This window comes from Lontra canadensis, unplaced genomic scaffold, assembly GCF_010015895.1.
Source record: "Lontra canadensis isolate GAN:19392208 unplaced genomic scaffold, GSC_riverotter_1.0 scaffold99, whole genome shotgun sequence".
NCBI lineage: Eukaryota > Metazoa > Chordata > Mammalia > Carnivora > Mustelidae > Lontra > Lontra canadensis.
In genome coordinates this window covers 4,173,808-4,195,939 of record NW_022631093.1, presented here as the reverse complement: position 1 = coordinate 4,195,939, position 22,132 = coordinate 4,173,808, and the positions used below count along the sequence as shown (strand labels likewise).

The 22,132-nt window shown below is 37.8% G+C and overlaps 1 protein-coding gene across 2 annotated transcripts in view; it reads right to left on the bottom strand.

The window, feature by feature from the left end:
* The window catches only part of DDX46 (DEAD-box helicase 46), a 68,138-nt gene that overhangs the window by 40,930 nt on the left and 5,076 nt on the right, over window positions 1–22,132 (bottom strand). For both annotated transcript variants that reach the window (XR_004380292.1, XM_032837543.1), the window contains exons 3-13: window positions 20,803–20,946; window positions 15,103–15,199; window positions 12,060–12,225; window positions 10,028–10,179; window positions 8,173–8,286; window positions 6,999–7,164; window positions 6,162–6,282; window positions 5,180–5,355; window positions 4,128–4,249; window positions 1,901–1,979; window positions 52–134 (exon numbers count right to left, since the gene is read on the bottom strand). Coding sequence is in view for 1 of the 2 variants with exons in the window: in XM_032837543.1 (XP_032693434.1) it covers window positions 52–134; window positions 1,901–1,979; window positions 4,128–4,249; window positions 5,180–5,355; window positions 6,162–6,282; window positions 6,999–7,164; window positions 8,173–8,286; window positions 10,028–10,179; window positions 12,060–12,225; window positions 15,103–15,199; window positions 20,803–20,946 (1,420 nt within the window). In the remaining variant the exon portion in view is untranslated. The remainder of the gene's footprint in view (window positions 1–51; window positions 135–1,900; window positions 1,980–4,127; window positions 4,250–5,179; window positions 5,356–6,161; window positions 6,283–6,998; window positions 7,165–8,172; window positions 8,287–10,027; window positions 10,180–12,059; window positions 12,226–15,102; window positions 15,200–20,802; window positions 20,947–22,132) is intronic.

The window sequence follows — 22,132 nt, the reverse complement described above, 5'->3', positions numbered from 1 at the left end:
AGTTACAAGGTTTATTTTACAGTTCAAAACACTAAGACATTTAGTGATTACCTGTGGTTCAAAACCCATGTCAAACATTCTGTCTGCTTCATCTAAAACCACGTATGTCACTCTTCGAAGATTTGTGACCCGACCTAAGATGAGGAAAAAAAATAAAGACGAAACGAAAACTAAAAAATCAGTCATAATTCATTTTATGACTACCAAGAACTTAAAAAACTGTAAAGGGAACTAAAATGCCTGACTTAACCAGAGGGGTAAGTTAGGTATGTTTAAACAGTGAAACAAAATTTTGGTCTACAAGATCTTAATCTAATGGCAAGTACTTTCTGACAATGGGTATATGAGGCCCTTTATTTTGTCAAACTCGTCTCTTGCATACCATCATAGGGCCTGAAGGACCTGTAAAATTCAGAAAACAGCCCTCTCCAAAACACATCATAAAACTAAGACTGAGATGAAGCATCGAGCCACATCAGCCATTATCTGACAGCATCACCTAGGAAAAAACATATTAGAGATTACAGCGTATGTGTGGAAAGCAAGTTCCAGTGCTAACTATTTTAGATGCAGAAAACCTCCTTTTTATATTAATTTATAAATGACTTCCATATAGTTAGATGCTTCTAATGGGCACGTCAAGATATTAATGAGAAGCTATTCAACATCATCAGGTAACTACAGTACTACACAAAAACTATAATACCAAATGTATTGCATATAAACTTTTTCCTATACAAAGATATAAGTTCAATTTTATTAAACACTCTCACTGGTTTAAATAGTTGCAAAGCACTTCTTAGCCAGAGAAAACTAAATACATACACAGGAAAGCCTTCCTAAAGGATTAACACAAGCATTTCTATCAACTGAAGAATCAATCACCTGGCAAAAACATGTATAAAAGTTATTCAATATAAATCAAAAGGACAGATAAAGGAAAAAGGTAAAATTAATCAAGATGAATGTCAGGAGACTTAATCAATGCAGCATTGAGAAAAAACAAGGGATTATTTTATCAGTATTCAACCCAAAACTTTTTGTATGCTGTACAGGCACAGAGATTTATCGAACAACTTCAACGTCACTTCACCAACATCATGGAGAATTAGAAGTAAATGTATACAGAAATTCAAGCAGAATGCTATGAAAAACATGCATTACTTACAGTTTTTAATACTCTATTATGTATATACTGAATACTGCAATGGAAACCTTTGAAAGCATTTTCTTCAAAAAAAATAAGAAATGAAGCCAAAATAAATGCTTTCTAATATTAAGTATTCCATACTAACATCTGCAGCCCCCATTAGTTCTGCAAAGTTGGGAACAGCATTAAATGACCTACCTTGGATGGCTTACGTCTCGGAAGCCCAGTTCTATAAATCTTGAAGGGCCTTTCTCCACAGAAGTTAAATAATGTCAACAGTTTAGTAATAGTTTTGATAGGGAATAATTTAACAAAGCACAACATATGAGCTAAAAAACATGCAATATTTACAAAAGAAAACATTTCTTGAAGCTGCAATACCTTAATTTATCCAGTATTGTAAGAAAATACTAGCTCCTGTAGAGGAAAAAGTCTAAAGTTTAGAATAATAATAAAAAATCCACCCCTGCACCGCTGCTAAAAGCAAGGCTAGGCCAAAATTTGATTAAGAATCCATGTTAAAGGCTAAAAAGATGAAATGGAGTTAGTTCTGAAAAGAAGTTGTAAATTAAACTGCAATAATCTTATGAACACTTGCAACAATAAGCTTGTTGCAATACAAATTTTAAGATAGTACAGCTTTAAGAAGAAATATAAAAACACTTTGGTGATTTCTTGTATCTGCTTTAACAAAAATGTACAGAATTCAAAAAAGAGAAATGAGAACCAAAAAGAATACCCCTGACTTACCACTGTTAGCTGCTAACATGTCAATCATTCGACCAGGTGTGCAAACAATAATTTCAGCACCTCTTTTCAGCTCAGCAATCTAATGAAAAAGATGAAATTTTACAGTCTATTTATCACTATTATTTATTTGAACAGATCTGAAAATACTGCCCAGGGTCTTTGCACAGCTCCATAAGGTAAAGACAGTGAGGTCTGATTAGAAGCCTCCAAAGATTCCTGCTTAATTCTTTGGAATGCTAGAGCACTCCTAAAGGAAGAGGAAACAGTAACACGACCACATGGTACTGTAACTTTGAACTCAATGAGAACCAGAGCATTTACCAATTTTAATTTGACCCAATCCCTCAAAACTAAGAAAGGAACATGAGAGAGCAGTAATTAAAGCAAGTATATAGACCAATTATTTCAAGTTAAGAGTTGTTTCCATTTGTGAATCATTATAAAAGTCACAACCAGTGTTTTAAAATTGAAATAGAATGGAAAAACCAGAATGTTAGATATCATAAAAACTTTTGTTTGACTTCTATATAATATTCATACATGTATCAAGTTAGTTTTTAAATACCATTTCTTACAATAAACTGTCATCAAAACAACTGAGGAAGATAAATTCAGAAAACATAAACTGTTTAACAACAGCAACTATTCCTTAGAAAAGGTTTTGTGGTGAAATAAGTTCAGAAAATGTCACTTAATTTATCCCATTTTTCTAGTATCACAAGACATATTTCTTATTAAAGACTAAGAAGCCCTACTGGAAAAAACCCTACATTAACCCTATAAAATGTGACATTTCCAAAATTTATTTGATCACAGAACCCTTTTTTTTTTTCCCTCTTTCTGGTTAAAGCAAAATATCTAATGACTGTCGCTCTTCTGAAGACACTTGGAGAGGGGCACCTGGGTGGCTCAGTTGATTAAGCGTCTGCCTTTGACTAGGGTTAAGACTCAGGGTCCTGGGATCAAGTCTTGCATCTGGATCCCTACTGAGTGGGGAATCTGCTTCTCCCTCTCTCTCTGGCCCTCTCCACCCACCTCCCCCTGCTCATATTCTCTTTGAAATGAATAAATAAAAAATAAAAAATAAATTTAAAAAAAAAAAAAAGACACTTGGAGAAATGCCAAAGTAAAGAGAGTGAACAAAGGTATGATTAGGGGCGCCTGAGTGGCTCAGTGGGTTAAAGCCTCTGCCTTCCACTCAGGTCATGATCCCAGGGTCCTGGGAGAGCCCCGCATCGGGCTCTCTGCTCAGCAGGGAGCCTGCTTTCCTCTCTGTCTCTGCTTGCCCCTCTGCCTACTTGTGATCTCTGTCAAATAAATAAATAAAATATAAATCAAAACAAAGGTATGATTAAATAATTTTTGCTGAAATTATTTAAGGATACAGATAAAACTGATACAGCACAAAACACTCATCAACACCTTGTAAAGATGTCATAGGAATTAGAGAAAATAAGTGCTGGTCTGGAATCAGAAGTCTAGAACAAACCAAGTCTTATTAACCTAAATACTTTAATCAACATACCTAACCTTTCTTGCCATTTCTTTATCAGTAGAATGGAAAAAAATATCTGCCTTCCTTGAGCAGAGGAAGATGAAGAGGAACAGGAAAGCAAACATACAAAAATGACTCAAAATCCTGGGCACCTGGGTGGCACAGTCAGTTAAGTGTCCAACACTTGGTTTCAGCTCAGGTCATGATCTCAGGGTGATGAGATGGGAGCCCCACGGTGAGCCCCATGCTAAGCAGAGAGTTTGCTTAAGACTTCCTCTCTCTTTCTGTTCCTCCCCACCCATGCTCTCTCTAAAATAAATAAATATTTTTAAAAAGACTCAAGATCCTAAAATAAAATATTAGCATAATTCATCCTCACTTTATTGTTACACCTCATTTTTTTTTAAGATTTTGAAAGCAATCACTGTACACAGAGGGATGTTATCGTGGCTTAGTTGTACAAGCAGCTGACTCTTGATTTCGGCTCAGGTCATGATCTCAGGGTTGTGAGATCAAGCACTGCACTGGGCTGCATGCTGGGCATGGAACCTGCTGAACATTCTCTCTCCCCTTTCCCTCTGCCCTTCCCTGACTCCCTGACAAGAAAATACTAAAAAAATAAATGTATAAAAGCAATGGCTATACAAAAGACTAAAACAAATCACTTTCACATTATTAAATGATTTAATTTAAGAAAAGAATGGAAAAACTGAATGTTTCTTTTATAACTACCTGCTCACTGATTCCTGTTCCTCCATAAACACACACCACTCTAAGTCCCAGGGTCTTCGAAAACTTCTTACATTCTTTAGTAATTTGTAAAGCCAGTTCTCGAGTTGGAGTCATGATGACAGCTGAAAAGATAAATATATCAAAAGACTATCCACCGAAATTCTGGAGGCTATGCTTTAAAGTGTTAAATTTAACCTCTGCAATAACATTCAAATTTCTCAGCCTAATTTATTTGTTTTTATTTGTTTTACGGACCTTGGAAAATCCTATTTCAAAAGCTTTAAAACAGCAGACATTGTGGTGTATGATAATTTTAAGTAGATTTTAAAAACATGCTATAGAAAGATAAATGAGAGTTAAATGCCTCACTCAACCATCAGGAAAATACCTGGTTGAAAAGAATGCAAATCATTCTCAACCGCAAATCACAGAGCAAAGATAATCAAGTGACTCACTGTGCTGCAGAGCCATACCTCTGTTTCCGGAAACAACCATGGTCTGAGGGGCAGACAGAGTAGGAATACATTGTGCCCCCTTTTTCCAAGAGAGGAGCTGAACAAATTTCCAAAACCCTACTCAAATTTGCAAAACAGATCTCTGCCAAATGAATCAAGGCATGAATCTGTAGACCTAATCCTGAATGAAATTCTGGCACTATACAGCCTTTTAAGGCCAAAAATAAAAAAAGGAAATATATTTCCCTACAATCTTCCATGTTGAGTTCACTGATCCATGATACTCGCTAAGCACAAACCTCAATATAAATAAACAGATAGATGCACGAGGAGTCTACCTGCCGAGTCTGAGTTTAAAAATTGAGCTGTGCCAGGAGAGGCTGTTTTTGTACTTCTGAGATGTCACTCCAGAGCTCTGAAGATTCTCACTCCACCTGCTGGTAAGGGGAAATCAGCCCCAAAGTGCCAAATTTATAAAGGAAATGTACATAAAGACATCTTTATTGTTACATATAACATTATAAAGTATCAGGTCTTTCTGATTAACTGACAACAAAGTTGTTACCTGAAAAAACAGTTTAATGAAAGGAATTGTACCTATTGGCCCCTCTCCTTCTTCTAATGACCTTTGATCCATGATGTGTCTAAACATGGGTAAGAGAAAAGCAATGGTCTTTCCACTTCCTGTCTTGGCAATACCAATCAAATCTCGTCCAGACATTATAGCAGGAATCGCCTGAGTTTGGATTGGTGTGGGCTTTTCATAGCCATGCCTTAAAAAGGAAACCAAAGTAAGACAAGGTAAGAAGTGAGATCTCTGGGTCTCTCCAAGTTCCATAATAAGGTTCTCCAAAATGTGGTATGTCTGTACAATGAAATATTATTTGCCAAAAAGAAATGAAGTACTGAGGCATTCTATATCATGGATGAACACTGAAAATGTTATGCTAAGTCAAAAAGCCGGTCACGGGGCCGCCTGGGTGGCTCAGTGGGTTAAAGCCTCTGCCTTCGGCTCAGGTCATGATCTCAGGGTCCTGGGATTGAGCCCCACATCGGGCTCTCTGCTGAGCGGGGAGCCTGTTTCCTCCTCTCTCTCTCTCTCTCTCTCTGCCTGCCTCTCTGCCTGCTTGTGATTTCTCTCTCTGTGTGTCAAATAAATAAAATCATTAAAAAAAAAAAAAAAAAAAGCCGGTCACGGAAGACTATATTAGTACAATACCATTTACAGGAAATGTCCACAATAGACAAATCTAGAGAGAGTAGATTAGTGGCTGCTTAGGAGAGGAGAATAAGAAGTGTGACTACGAATGGATACAAGGCCTCTTTTTGGGATAATGAAATGTTCTAAAATTAGATTATGGTGATGACTGTGTTAACTCCATAAGTACACTAAAAAAATCACTGAATTGTAAACTCAAAGAACAAACTTTACAACATGTAAATGCTACCTCAATAAAGCTGTTCAAGAAAAAAATAGTTAAGTTTTCCTATTAGAATAAAAATGTAACAGTTAATTGTATAAAAGAGCCATTCTAAATAGTAAGACACTGAAAAATGTAGATAATTGCTAACCACGTACTTTTTGAGAGAATTTAAGATCTTCATGGAAATTCCACACTGGACCCAAGATTTAATTGGTTTGGGGCAACCTTTTCCCTTGACAGTAATGCCCTCCATTTCCAACCGAAATACATTGACCTCTACGAAACAAAATCCAGATTAAAAGCTGTTAAATATTGTTCCATTAATGCCTTCTACTTTTCAATCAGCCACAGTTAAGTTTAAAAATATTTAAATCTTTTTTTTTAGTGCTACTAAAGGTAGTAATTCCACAGAAAAGCTACAGGACAAACTACTGAACAGCTCATGGAGACAGTTAATACAATTAGTGCCACAACTAACTGGGGACAAAAAGGAATACTCCAATTTCTATAACTTGGCTTTTATCATATCTCATATCACAACATCAGTAAAAAACAATGATTAACAGGTAATACAAACAGTTTTTCTCCAAGCAAGAGTTGTCCAGATTATCCTTATTCAACCATAATTACAGTTTCACGTTGGTTCCTAACCCTCAAACCCCAGAAGGAAAAGGCTAACAATACTTAATGTGGTAACTTCACATGAAGAGTACTCTTAACCCTAAAACTTTCAACTGCAAGAGCCAAACTAATTTTTGCTCATTTTTTTTAAAATACTTCCAAAACTACACTGACTCCTCACTGGTCTGAATCTTTGCAAATGTTCATACTCTCTGACTTCTGGCAGTCTAGCTTCCTTTCCCATTTCTTCAAGTAAGCCATGCAAATTCCTCCTCCTCATGCATCAACTCACAGACCTATCCAGTATTTCTCCCGAGCAAAGCAATGCATATCCCCGTTTCCAAAATAACCAATAAATCAAAGAATTTTACCCTCTTGAGACATTTTTGCTAATTCTGGAACTTCAACATAAAAGTTTTTTCTGAATGGTTCATATTCAATTTTTCCATGGTCCACTGGTTCTAGAAGCTTTCTCTGTTTTGTCTGATATCCTGTAAGAGCTGTCTGAAGATCAACTTCTTCCTCTTCTGAAGAATACTATTAAAAAAAAAAATTAAAAAGCTAAAACCATTACTACTTCCTCCTTATGCGAGGCAATATTCCTAGCTTTTAAAATCCTCCTCTCTTGGGGCACCTGGGTGGCTTAGTTGGCTAAGCTGTCTGCCTTCAGCTCAGGTCATGATCCCAGGGTTGCAGGATCTAGCCCCACATCCAGCTTCCCGCACAGCAGGTAGTCTGTTTCTCCTTCTCCCTCTGTCCCTCCCTACTACTTGTGCTTTCTCTCCTTCAAATGAATAAAAAATCTTTAAAATTAATTAATTAATTACTTAAAGTAAGATAAAATCCTTCTCTTAAAAATATAAATAAATAGATAAATAAATCCTTCCTCTGCTAGAAAACATTCCTTGGCTTTTACTTTCTTACATTCTCTATTCTGGGCCCTCACAGAATATCAGAGCAACAACATAAAGCTAAAATAACAAAAGTAATTCTAATATAGCTTTTTAAAAAAAAAGATTTTATTTATTTGACAGAGATCACAAGCAGGCAGAGAGGCAGGCAGAGACAGAGAGAGGGGGAAGGAGGCTCCCCGCTGAGCAGACAGCCCAATGTGGGGCTCCATCCCAGGACCCTGGGATCATGACTGAGCTGAAGGCAGAGGCTAAACCCATTGAGCCGCCCAGGCACCCAATTCTAATATAGCTTTAAGGAAGTTTGGATATAATTCCCTCCACACAAATCTTTACAAGGCACGTTAGTAGGAAGAAATTCAATTAATTCTGTCACTTTATGTCTTCTCCCACCTGGTATGTCTGAGGTAAGTTCATGAGGGGCAGAGGGGAAGCAAAACATGGGCATACAGAAAAAGGTCAAAGATAGCAGAATGTGCTAGCCACTGGATATGCAGCAACAGTACTGCTGAGAATAACAAGAATACCTCCTAACATTAGTTTCTATAACTGAAAAACACAACTCCACCAATGCTTTCTAATAAATCCTTCTAGAATAGTATCATGAACATAGTCAAAATTAAGGAAATATTACCTCCATGGCATCCTGGTCATTCTCCATCAGCTCACCTTTCTTCTTATCAGAATCTACCACTGCTTTTTTGGTTGTCACGACAGTGACAACTTTGGTGACTGTTGGCCCAGACTTCTAAAATTAAAGGTGGATATATAAAGTATTTGCAAAAGTGAAAATCAAATTTGTATGCAAATGAAACACAATAATAACTGTCACAATTTATAATCCAAATTAACTTAGTTACCACTGAAAAGTTAACTGACAAAAAAGACAAGTCTGCTTTCTCTTGATGAATTTAAATTTTAAAATGTAGCATAACTGTATTATATTATAGTTTACTGTATATTTTATATAATATATAAAGTTATATAACATCCAGTATTATAATATAGTTCATTTTTAAAATACTCCTAAATGGTACTTTTTACTCACTGGACAAGCAAGACACGTTCAGGGAACTTACAATAAATCAATAAACAAAGCAGATAAACGTCACATCTCTTAGGGAGCTTTTATTTTACAAGATGGGAAAAACAATAAAGATAATAAAAAAACTAAACTATATATTCTGTGAAAAGGTAACAAACACCATTAAAAAAAAAAAAAAGAAACACTATGGTGAGTGCTGTGAAGTTTGTAAACCTGGCAATTCTCGGACCTGTACCCCTGGGGCTAATAATACACTATATGTTAATTTAAAAATTAAAAAAAAAAAAAATGAAAGAAACATGTCCTCAAGCACTAAAGATGAAAGTGCAAAGGTCTGGAGAAGACCTACTGAGAAGTCAATAGTAAGCAAAGGTATCAAAGATGGTGGCATAATCAACAGACACATGAAAAAGCACTCCATATCACTCGGCATCAGGGAAATACAAATCAAAACCACAATGAGATATCACCTCACGCCAGTCAGAATGGCTAAAATTAACAAGTCAGGAAATGACAGATGCTGGCGAGGATGCGGAGAAAGGGGAACCCTCCTACACTGTTGGTGGGAATGCAAGCTGGTGCAACCACTCTGGAAAACAGCATGGAGGTTCCTCAAAATGTTGAAAATAGAACTACCCTATGACCCAGCAATTGCACTACTGGGTATTTACCCTAAAGATACAACGTAGTGATCCGAACGAAGGGGCATGTGCACCTGAATGTTTATAGCAGCAATATCTACAATAGCCAAACTATGGAAAGAACCTAGATGTCCATCAACAGATGAATGGATAAAGAAGATGTGGTATATATACACAATGGAATACAATGCAGCCATCAAAAGAAATGAAATCTTGCCATTTGCGATGACGTGGATGGAACTAGAGGGTATCATGCTTAGCGAAATAAGTCAATCGGAGAAAGACAATTATCATATGATCTCCCTGATATGAGAAAGTGGAGATGCAACATGGGGGGTTAAGGGGGTAGGAGAAGAATAAATGAAACAAGATGAGATTGGGAGGGAGACAAACCGTAAGTGACTCTTAATCTCACAAAACAAACTGAGGGTTGCTGGGGGAAAGGGGGTTGGGAGAAGGGGGGTAGGGTTATGGACATTGGGGAGGGTATGTGCTATGGTGAGTGCTGTGAAGTGTGTAAACCTGGCGACTGACAAATCTGTACCCCTGGGGATAAAAATATATTTTTTTTATTTAAAAAAAAAAAAAAAAAGACGGTGGCATAAGAGTGACTTTTCAAAGAATGTTTACAGCTAAAACTCCTGAGCATCTGTGGTACCAAGAAAAAGTACTAGCATTTCTGAGATGGGGGGAAACAACTTTCTAAAGTCAGGCAAGTCAGCAGTAGGTCACCATGATAATAATTCAAATTACCCAATAAAGAATACTGGATAAATCTTCAAAAATAAGAGAAAATGGCTTACCTTTTCATTTCCCCCACCACCTTTCACACTTCTCATATTAAACTTCTTTACTTCCTCTTTTACTTCTTCCATGTAAGCATCTAATGGATCTAACTCCTCACCCTCCATTTCATTTCCTTCCTTTTCAGCCTCTGCAGGATCATCTTCATCATCTAAAATAGAAGAATCACTTTTCTGTGCACAGGTTTCCAAAGGAAGTACTTAATAATCATACCACAGCCCACCATTACCCATTCCCTCCCTGCCTAAATGCCCTTCCTTCCAATCAACCCAGGCACACTGCAGTGCAACTATGCACACTTACGAGTTTCTAGATCAAGCATGTATCAGTTTTAAGTAGTAATATTAATATATAAGGTAAACTGAAAAGAGGTAAGACTAAAAATTCCTAATGATAGATAGGTTTCTTTTCTTTCAATTACTTTCTATTTTTTAAAGGCTCTTATTCATTTCTTTGACAGAAAGAGCACAAGCAGGGGGAGCAGCAGGCAAAAGGAGAAACAGGATTTGGGCAGAGAACCCAATGCAGGGCTCCATTCCAGGACCTTGGGATCATGACCTAAGCCAAAGGCATATGCTTAACCAACTAAGCCACCCAGGTGTCCCAGAAAAATTACTTTCAGAGGAAAAACAAGCATTTTAAAATCAAGACAACCTAACTTTTTTCTTCATATAACTAAGACATCATTTCCCCTTAAAGATACAATTCTTTCATCCATTTAAAGCATTCTGCGAGGGGCACTTGGGTGGCTCAGTGGTTTAAAGCCTCTGCCTTCGGCTCAGGTCATGATCCCAGGGTTCTGGGATCAAGTCCCACATTGGGCTCCTTGCTGGGTGGGGATATCCTTCTGCCTGCACCTTCCCCTCCTTGTGCATGCATGCTCTCTGACAAGTAAATAAATAAAATATTTAAAAAAAAAAAAAAAAAGAAAGAAAGAAAGGAAGGAAGGAAGAAAGAAAGGAAGGAAGGAAGAAAGAAAGGAAAAATAGAAATCCGTACCGGGTACAGACTTTCTGTTTGGAATGATGAAAAAGTTCTAGAAATGGATAGTAGTGATGGGTGATGAACACCATGAATTTACTTAATGCCACAGACCTGTACACTTAATAATGGTTAAAATTAGGGCCCTGGATAGGTAAGTGGGTTGAGCATCTGACTCTTGGTTACAGGTCAGGTCATGATCTCAGGGTCCTGGGATCAAGCCCTGTATCAGGCTCCTCACTCAGCGGAGAGCTTGCTTGAGGATTCTCTATCCCTCTGCCACTCCCCCTGATCGTTCTCTCTCTCAAATGGATAGATCTTTAAAAAATATATCAGGGTGCCTGGGTGGCTCTTTTGGTTAAGCAACTAACTCTGGATTTCAGTTCAGATCATGCTTTCGTGGTTGTGGGATCAAGCCCTGAGTCCAGCCTCATGCTGAGTCTGCTTCAGATTTGCTCTCCCTCTCTCTGCTTCTCCCCCAATTCATGTGCGCTCATGCTCTAGCTCTCTCAAATAAATCTTTAAAAGATATATTAAAGGGTGGCTCACTGGGTTAAGCCTCTGCCTTTGGCTTGGGTCATGATCAGGGTCCTGGGATCTGAGTCCTGCATCGGGCTCTCTGCTCGGCACGGAGCCCGCTTCCCCCTCTCTCTCTGCCTGCCTCTCTACCTACTTGTGATCTCTCTCTCTGTCAAATAAATAGATAAAATCTTAAAAAAAAAAAAAAAAGATATATTAAAAAAATGGTTGGGGCACCTGGGTGGCTCAGTCAGTTAAGCATTTGTCTATCTTTGGCTCAGGTTAGGATTGAGCCCCACATGGGGCTCCCTGCTCAGTGGGGACTCTGCATCTCCCTATCCCTCCGCCCCTCCCCCCTGCTCATGCTCTCTCTAATAAAATCTTAAAAAAAAAAAAAAAAAAAAAAAAGGTTAAAATGCTGTATTTTCCACAGTAAAAAATGGCCTAAAAATTCCCAGCATGAAATATTACTCGTATTTCTGGAATATGCCACATGAATTATTATATAGACTATCTAACAAATAAATATACCATCATCATCTTCTAAGCTCCATTTTTTCCCTTGTTTCATCTCTTCAATTTCTTTTTTCAGTTCCCCTATGTTTTCCATGGCCTTTTTACGTTGCTCTTCTCGCCATTTTTCTACTCTTTCTTTTCGCTTTCTCATTTCTTCTTCCAGCTTATTCTGATCAAAGTTCTTGGGGGGAAATGAGAGATCAGAAAGAAAGAAAGATTAACAACTTTATTCCAGCAATATTCTATATAAACTCTCAAATTATATAAAAAGGAAAACAAAAAACAGCTGTATTTACAAACTCAATTTACACCAGATTTAGATCAGTCATCTTTTTTTTTTTTTGAGTGTTTATAGCAGCTTTATTTATAATAGCTCCCAAACCGATACAATTGCGGGACACATCTTTTAAATATATCTATGAATATACCAGCAAACAATAAAAATCATCTTCAACTAAGAAAGCAGACTTCAAACGTGATTAATCTCATTTTAATTTCAGGCAAGATGCAAACATGAATCCACTTTCTTCCTAAAATGAGAAACTAGATGAATTAATAAGCATAATTCCCCAGTTATTAGTTATTCTCAAGTTTAAATCCTCTACACTCCTCAAAGACTGCCTCCATGAAAAAGAAATTTTCTATTACAAATCAGTGAGTAAGTGGGGCACCTGGGTGGCTCAGTGAGTTAAAGCCTCTGCCTCTGGCTCAGGTCGTGATCCCAGGGTCCTGGAATCAAGCCCCGTATCAGGCTCTCTGCTCAGTGGGGAGCCTGCTTCCCTTCCTCTCTCTCTACCTGCCTCTCTGCCTATTTGTGATCTCTGTCAAATAAATAAATAAAATCTTAAAAAAAAATTAGTGAGTAAGTGAAAGCTATTTATCAACATGATTAAAAAGTTTTGGTCTTTTGGTCTTGGTCTAAGTTTCCTAGAAACAGCCATTCCAAAGACTTTATCAAGATGATTAATAATACTTTGAAAAAGAGGGGTGTGTGGTTAGCTCAGTGGGTTAAAGCCTCTGCCTTCAGCTCAGGTCGTGATCCCAGGGTCCTGGGATTGAGCCCCACATCAGGCTCTCTGCTTGGCTGGGAGCCTGTTCCCCCACCCCCACCTGCCTCTCTGCCTACTTGTGATCTCTGTCCATCAGATAAATAAATAAAATCTTTAAATAAATAAATAAATAATACTCTGAAAAGGAGAAAGCAAACCATTTTCATAACCCTAAGCAGGAACTCAATGATTAAACATCGTAAAAATAAAAAACTGACATATGCTGGGGTGTCTGGGTGGGTCAGCCTGTTAAATGTCTGACTTTGACTCAAGTCATGATCTTAGGATGGTGGGATTGAGCTCTGCTGTGGGCTTTCTGATCAGTTGGGAGTCTGTTTGTCCCTCTCCATCTGCCCCTCCCTCAGCTTGTGCTCTGTCTCTCTCACGAATAAATAAAATCTTAAAAAAAAATCTACATATGCTATCATTATAGATATGGAAATACTACATCAAAAAACAGTCAAAGAAAATACCACAAAATTTTAATGGTGACCTGAAACTAATATAACACTGGATGTTAAATACCCTGGAATTAAAGTTAAAAACTTAATTAAAGGGGCATGTAGGTGGCTCAGTCATTAAGCGTCTGCCTTTGGCTCAGGTCATGATCCCAGGGTCCTGGAATTGAGCCCCACATCAGGCTCCCTCCTCAGCAGGAAGCCTACTTCTCCCTCTCCCCTTCTCCCTACTTCTGTTCCCTCTCTCGCTTTGTATGTCTCTCTCTCTCTCTCTGTCAAATAAATAAAATCTTAAAAAAAAAAAACAGTTAAAACAAAAATAAAACTTAGGGCACCTGGCTGGCTCACTCAGAAGAACATGTGACTCTTAATCTTAGGGTCATGAGATGAGTATAGGCCCACCCTGGGTAAAGAGATTACTTAAATATATAAACTTTAAGAAAAAAAAAAAAAGGTATACCACTCTTTTGGAGGGCATTTTGATCCTATTTGTCAAAATGTTAAATACATATACCCACTGACAAAGCCATTTCATTGATACCAATTCACCCTATATTCACAAAAGACATGTGTAAAAGGATTCACACACCACTGTTCACAATGAAGACTGAAAATAACCTAAATATCCATCAAAGGTGATTTCCTTACTTTGTTTCAACAGAACACCATGAAGGCATTAAAAACAATGAGCTATATCTATATATGCAGTTTCAGAAGATCTCCAATATATAACAAATGAAAACAACAAGGCATGCTATTTAAGTTGGATGTTGGGTAAACTGCTGTGTATTCTTTTTCAGACCTTATATATTGAAAAAACAGAACACAATTTAAAAATAAACAAAAGCAGGGCACCTGGCTGGCTCAGTCAGTGGAACCTGCAACTCATGATCTGGGGGCTGAGTTTGAACCCCACATCAGGAGTAGAGATTACTTCATAAAAAATAAATAAATAAATAAAATAAGGAACAAAAGCAAGGTACAAAATAGCACACATAGCATGATCACCTTTTGTTAAGTAAAAACAGAGCACGTATATAGATATGCAATATTTTTGAGAAATAACTCCTCTAATAGGGACAGTTTTTACTTTATCTCTTTTTTGGTTTTTGTTTTTTACATACTATCATTTAAAAATAAAAATAGGGATGCCTGGGTGGCTCAGGTGGTTAAGCATCTGCCTTTAGCTCAGGTCATAATCCCAATGTCATGGGGTCAAACCAGATCAGCCTCCCTGCTCAACAGAGTCTGCTTCTCCCTCTCCCTCTGCTGTTCCCCCTGCTTGTGCTCTCTCTTTCTCAAAAAAAGAAATAAAGTCCTTAAAAATAAATTAATAAAATAAAAATAAAAATATATAGGGGACCTAGCTGGCTCAGTCGGTACAGCATGGGGCCCTTGATCTCAGGGTTGTGAGCTCAAGCCCCATGTTGGATATGGAGCCTACTTAAAAATAAACAAACAAAATTAAATATATAGCAATAAAAATCCCCGACAGTTTGTGATCACAGAAACAAATATGATAATATACAATTATTTAGTTAGTAAACATACGCCAGCATCTTTTTCTTTTTCATCTTCCTTGTCATCTTTGTCTTTTTTCTTCTCTTTAGAACTTTCCCCACTATCTGTTTTCTCTTTGGACCTAGACCTACCAAAAAAGAGAAAAAGAAACATCATTTATTTGTGCTTAGAAACATTCACATCTAAAATACATTTAAAGGGGGCGCCTGGGTGGCTCAGTCAGTTAAGTGTCTAACTCTGACTTTGGCTCAGGTTGTGATCTCAGAGTCATGAGATTGAGCCCCACCTCAGGCTCTGTGCTGAGCATAGAGGCTGCTTAAGATTCTTTCCCTCTGTCCCTTCCCACACACCCACTCACAAGGGCTCCCTCTTCCTCTCAAAAATAAAATAAATAAATAAAATGAAGTAAAATAAAATACATTTAAAGACTTACATTTTACTTTTTGGTTAAGAAACTTCCAAAAGTCAACTTAACTTTTATATTAATAAACACCTTGGAAATATAACAAATATTAAATCCTTTAACATTAATTACAAATATTAAATAGTTGGCAATCTAGCCAAGAAAAAGTAGACATATCATATAAAAATGAAAAAAATTTAAATAGGAGAGGTAAAATTTAACACAGAGAGATTTACCAAAACATTAACATTCTCCAAGATAATTTTTAATTAACTCATTTAAAAATTAATAATGTTTAAGGGGCCTGGGTTGCTCAGTCGGTTAAGCATCTGCCTTTGGCTCAGGTTATGATCACAGCCGCCGGGGATTAAGTCCTACATCTGGTTCCTTGATCAGCACAAAGTCTGCTTCTTCCTCTCACTCTCCCTATACACTCTCCCTCTCTCTCTCAAATAAGTAAAATCGTAAAAAAATTAAAAAAAAAATTAAAAAGTAAAAAATAACATTTAAAACCCCAACAGGCCTTGCATTTCACCCCTATGTTTGGTATCTTGTAAGTAAAAAAAATTTCTTGGGCCGCCTAGGTGGCTCAGTTTGTTAAGCATCTGCCTTCAGCTCAGGTCATGATATCAGTGTCCTGGGATCGAGGCACTAATCTTCAGTGGGGAGTCTGCATCTACCTCTCCCCTGTACCCCTCCCCTTGGTCATGATCATTTGCTATCTCTCTCAAATTGAGTAAATAGCCTTAAAAAAAAATACTTAATTTGAATGCAATCAATTCAGTCTTCTTTTTCCCCTTTTAAAGAAACTGGTGCTTTTTAAACCTTCCAGATTTGATGAAGATATCCACAGGTCAAGAATATATTCTCTAGTATAAACTTCTAAAAAGTTTACAATTATGCCATCGATTTGGTCTTTTATCTGCTTTTATGTACAGAATGATGTAGGTCGTCCTATTTCATTATATGGTAGCAAATGACACTAGTAGCACTTATTATTATTTTTTTTTATGTAAGCTCCACACTAAGCTTGAACTCACAATCCTGAGATCAAGACCTGAGCTGATCAAGAGTCTGATGTTTTGAGGTGCCTGGGTGGCTCAGTGGGTTAAGCCTCTGCCTTTGGCTCAGGTCATGGTCTTGGGGTTCTGGGATCGAGCCCTGCATCAGGCTCTCTGCTCAGCAGGTAGCCTGCTTCCCCTTCTACCTCTGCCTGCCTTTCTGCCTACTTGTGCTCTCTCTGTCAAATAAATAAAATCTTTTTAAAAAAAAAGTGTCTGACGTCCAACTGACAGCCACCCAGGCATTCCCACCACCCCAAGTACTACTTACTGTAAGAACTTTTCCCCACTAATTACACTGTCACCACTGTCATTTGTTAAGTGACCATATACATGGGATCTTCTTCTGGGCTCTTTACACGGTTCCAATGATCTATTTGTCTCTACACCAAAACCACACTTAATTTGGACAACTTTATGACAAGTTTCAGTATCTGGTAAAGCAAGCCCTCCTGTCTTGTTCTTCAAGACAGTTTATGCCCTTGCATTTCTAATTTTACAATCAGTTTGTGAAATACTTTTCTATATGCTAGGCATTTTTAACATGAATATGTTTTGACGCTAATAAAATGCTTTTCTCTAAATCTACTTAGATCTTAGATAACCATGACTTTTCTCCTTGAATCTTATTAATACAAAGAATTAAACTGACTGATTTTACTCTCTTCATTTTTTTTTTTTAAAGATTTTGTTTATTTATTTGCAAGAGACAGAATATGAAAGAGGGGAGGGTCAGAGAGAGAAGCAGACTCCCTGCTAAGCAGGGAGCCCCATGCAGGACTCAATCCTGGGACTCCAGGATCATGACCTGAGTTGAAGGCAGTCACTTAACCAACTGAGCCACCCAGACACCCTCTCTCTTTTTTTTTTTAGAAGATTTTATTTATTCATTTGAGAGACAGCACAAGCAGGGGGAGGAGCAGAGGGAGAAAGAAGCAAATCCCCTTGCTAAGCAGGGAGGCTGCCACGGGGCTCAAATCCCAGGACCCTAGGATCATGACTTGAGCTAAAGGTAGACACTCAATTGACTGAGCCACCCAGGCGCCCCTATACTGACTGATTTTCTTATGTTAAACCAACCTTCCATTCCTGAATAAATCCACATAGTTCATAATTATTTTCTTTACATATTTTTTGATTCAGTATAATAGTCTTTATATTTAGATTAAATAAAGCCTCTAGTTATCTTTTCTCATACTGTCCTTCTCAGGTTTTAATATCTATGTTCTTCTCAATACATAACATGAATTAAGAAATGTTTTTTCAGGGACACCTGGGTGGCTCAGTTGGTTGAGCGGCTGCCTTCGGCTTGGGTCATGATCCGGCGACCTGGGATCGAGTCCCACATTGGGCTCCTTGCTCAGCAGGGAGCCTGCTTTGTCCTCTGCCACTGCCTGCCACTCTGTCTGCCTGTGCTCACTCTCTCTCTCTCTAATAAATAAATAAAATCTTAAAAAAAAAAAAAAAAAAGAAAAAGAAATGTTTTTTCATTAAGTCTCTGTTCATCAAAAGTATCATAACAGAGTAAAAAGACAAGCCACAGAGTAAAAGAATATATGTGCCATTCATATAAATGACAATCAACAACCAGCAAGAGTATTTAAAAACAACAACAAATCCTCCTACAAGTCAATTTTTAAAGAAACAACTCAACAGGAAAATAAGCAAAAGATTTTAACATATTTCAGAAAAGAAGAAATCCAAATGACCAAAGAACATATGAAGTTCAACCTTACTAGTCATCAGAGAAATACAAATTAAAGCCACAACAATACTGGTATATCTAACCAATTAACAAAAATTAATAGGACTGACTACCAAATACTGGGAAGAGTATGGAGCAACACAATGATACTGGTCATCGGAATACAATCAGTATACCTCCTCTGGAAAGCATTTGGGATTATTCAATAAAAATGAAGCTACACTGGGTGGCTGGGTTGCTCAGTCAGTTGACTGCGCGACTCTTGACTTCAGCTCAGGTCAAGATCTCAGGCTTGTGATCACGCCATTCTGGGCTCCACACTCACCAGGGCGTCTACTGCAGATTCTCTCTCTCTGCCCCCTCCCCCCCGCTCGCATGCCTTGCACTCACTCTCTACCTCAAATAAACAAATCTTTAAAAAAAACAATAAAGCTATGTTTATTCTATAACCATATAATTTCACTCCTAGATACACACCCTAGGGAAACTCAAGCACATGTATACCAAGACACATATATAAAAATATTCAAAATACCCTAAAAGTCAAAAGAACCCAAATCCTCACCTCAGTAGAACGGATAAATAGCTGTATACTTATACCACCGAATAGTACTCAGGAGTGAAAATGAACTACTGTTATAAGCAACATGGATGACTCTCAAACAATGATCAACAAAGATACAAAAGAATATGGAACTCATTCAAGTAAAGTTAAAAAACATATAAACCTTAACCATTCTTTTTCCAGATGTGAACACAAGTGTAAAACTCTTAAGAAAGACAAAGAAACTACAAGTACAAACGTCAGGAGTGGTTATATCTAGGGTAGTAGAGAGCTGGAATTATAGAAAGGACATGGAGGGTTTCTGGAGATACTGATATGTTTTATTTCTTTTCTTTTCTTTTAGGTTTTATTTATTTATTTGTCAGAGAGAGAGCACAAGCAGGAGCAGCAGCAGGCAGAGCAGGCAAAGGGAGAAGCAGGCTCCCACTGAGCAAGGAGCCTGATGCTGAACTTGATCCCAGGACCCCGGAATCATGACCTGAGCCAAAGGCAGACGCTTAACTAACTAAGCCACCCAGGCGTCCTAACATGTTGTATTTCTTTCTTTTTCTTTTTTTTTTTTTAAGATTTTATTTATTTATTTGACAGACAGAGATCACAAGTAAGCAGAGAGGCAGGCTGAGAGACAGGAGGAAGCAGGTTCCCTGCTGAGCAGAGAGCCCGACGCAGGGCTGGATCCCAGGACCCTGGGACCATGACCTGAGCCAAAGGCAGAGGCTTTAACCCACTGAGCCACCCAGGCGCCCCACATGTTGTATTTCTTATCCTTGGTGGTGGTTACATGGATATTGCTTTATAATTATTTAATAAACTGCATGTTTACATTTCATTCACTTTTCCGAATTTATATTTTACTTTTAACTCAAAATAATCTCACTGGGCATTACTACACCAAACTTGGTAAAATAAAAGTAAAATTTATAAATTTTTTTTTTAAAGATTTTATTTATTTATTTGACAGATAGAGATCACAAGTAGGCAGAGAGGGAGGCAGAGAGAGAGAGGAGGAGGCAGGCTCCCCACCGAGCAGAGAGCCTGACGCGGGGCAGGACACTGGGACCATGACCTGAGCCGAAGGCAGAGGCTTTAACCCACTGAGCCACCAGGCGCCCCAAAAGTAAAATTTATAAAATAAAATTAATGACATGAGGAAAACACTCATGAATAATATGAATAATATACAGAACACAAATACAAATTCATATATCAACTATGTCACCACTTCAGAAACAGCCAAAGAATAAATCACTGAAAAGAGAAATATAAAGAGTAAACATGTTATGTCTAATAGATATACCTTGAAATTGAAGGGTACTGGCATCCTAAGGAAACATGTACATTTAACTTAACACAAGCAAAGTTCATACCTATCCTGAAGAGCAATTCAGCAATTCACATCATGAGTTAAAAAGTTACCTGCCAACCAGTGTCAGAAATGCTAAGAACATCATTTCAAAGGAAAAACAGAGTTCCCAAAAAGATGTTCATACAATAAATTCCTGACCATTAACAATAGGTATCAAATAAGAGAACAGTGTATTATGAATGTTAAAACTAACTGAATCTACTATTTCCAACTGAATTACAAGCCTCATAAACTATTAAAATTTTTTAAAATTTTTAAAAATAAAAATAAATAAAATAGGGATGCCTAGGTGGCTCAGTCTGTTAAGCCGCTGCCTTCAGCTCAGGTCATGATCCCAGGGTCCTGGGATCAAGTCCCACATCGGGCTCCTTGCTCGGCAGTGAGCCTGCCTCTCTCTCTGCCTCTGCCTGCCACTCTACCTGCTCATGCACTCTCTCGCTCTCTCTCTCTCTCTCTGACAAATAAATAAATAAATAAAATCTTTAAATAAATAAATAAAATTAAATTCAAGCAACCAGTTGATGGTAGAGCTAGTCAGTAATTATTTATAAAGATTTCTTTAAAAAAAGGAAGGAAAAGGGAAGAGTCAGTTCCCAAACTGCATGAGATACAGTCCAATGATATCATTACCTATTCTCAGCTTTCTTGCTTTTATTGCCAGGACTGGAGGATCTGGATCGCCGGCCTCGGCTTCTACTCCTCGAGCGTCTCCTGTCTCGACTTCGAGATCTTCTTCGCTCTCGACTTCTGTCTCTCTCTCTACTTCTGGAACGCCTGAAAGGAAGACACTTTTCATTCATTCTATGACCAAGTAGTATTACTTTAGATAATGTTTCTGTACTGTTTTGAAAGAAGCTTCTTAACCATTACCATTATTATTATTTTTTAAAGAGTTTATTTATTTGACAGAGATCACAAGCAGGCAGAGAGGCAGGCAGAGAGAGGGGAAGGGAAGCAGGCTCCCCGCCGAGCAGAGAGCCAACGTGGGGCTCGATCCCAGGACCCTGAGACCATGACCCGAGCCGAAGGCAGAGGCTTTAACCCACTGAGCCACACAGGCGCCCCAACCATTACCATTATTAAAGGCTGAGATTTCAATTAATCATCAAATCAGATAAAAAAGGAACAATTCTTAGTTCAATTCTAAAGTCAATTCTTAGAAGTGGTTAATAAAAAAGTGAAGATACTAATTCCAAAATGATATTTGTTGGAAAAAAACAGCAAATCTGTGATAATAAATGTCTTTGTGAAATTACGGTCTACAGTAGAAAAATCTAAATTTCAAAGCCAAAACTTAAGTATAAGGATGGGTACAATGGGGCTATGGAAGAACACAGATATGAAGACCAGGAGATAATTTCCATTCTAGAGCTGACGGTGACATGACATAGGGCAGATCAACTCTCTGCGTCACAGTTTCCTCATCTATATAATATGGAGACTCCACTTAGATAATCTCAAAATCCTTCTTGCTCTAAAACCTTGTGATTCTACTTTCACTCCTAAAAGTCAAAGACCAAATCTTAAAAAAAACAATTTCACTTAATACATATGTGAATGGGGGCGCCTGGGTGGTTCAGTGGGTTAAGCCTCTGCCTACGGCTCGGGTCATGATCTCGGGGTCCTGGGATCAAGCCCCACTGATCGAGCTCATTGGGGAGTCTGCTCCCCCCATCTCTCTTGCCTGCCTCTCTGCCTACTTATGATCTCTTGTCTGTCAAATAAATAAATAAAATCTTAAAAAAAAAATTACACGCTTGAACGAATTATATGAAACTGTTCCTGGGACCACATAATATGAAACTAAGTCAGCACTATCCACATTTTCATAGATGAGTATTCTCCCTGAGCACCAAGTAATACTTCTGCAATTTCTTCTTCCAATGTTTGCAGAAGAGTTTTTTCTGTGATCAGTTCACAGCACCTGTACAGCCTTGTCTTCTTTCCTATTATAATAAGA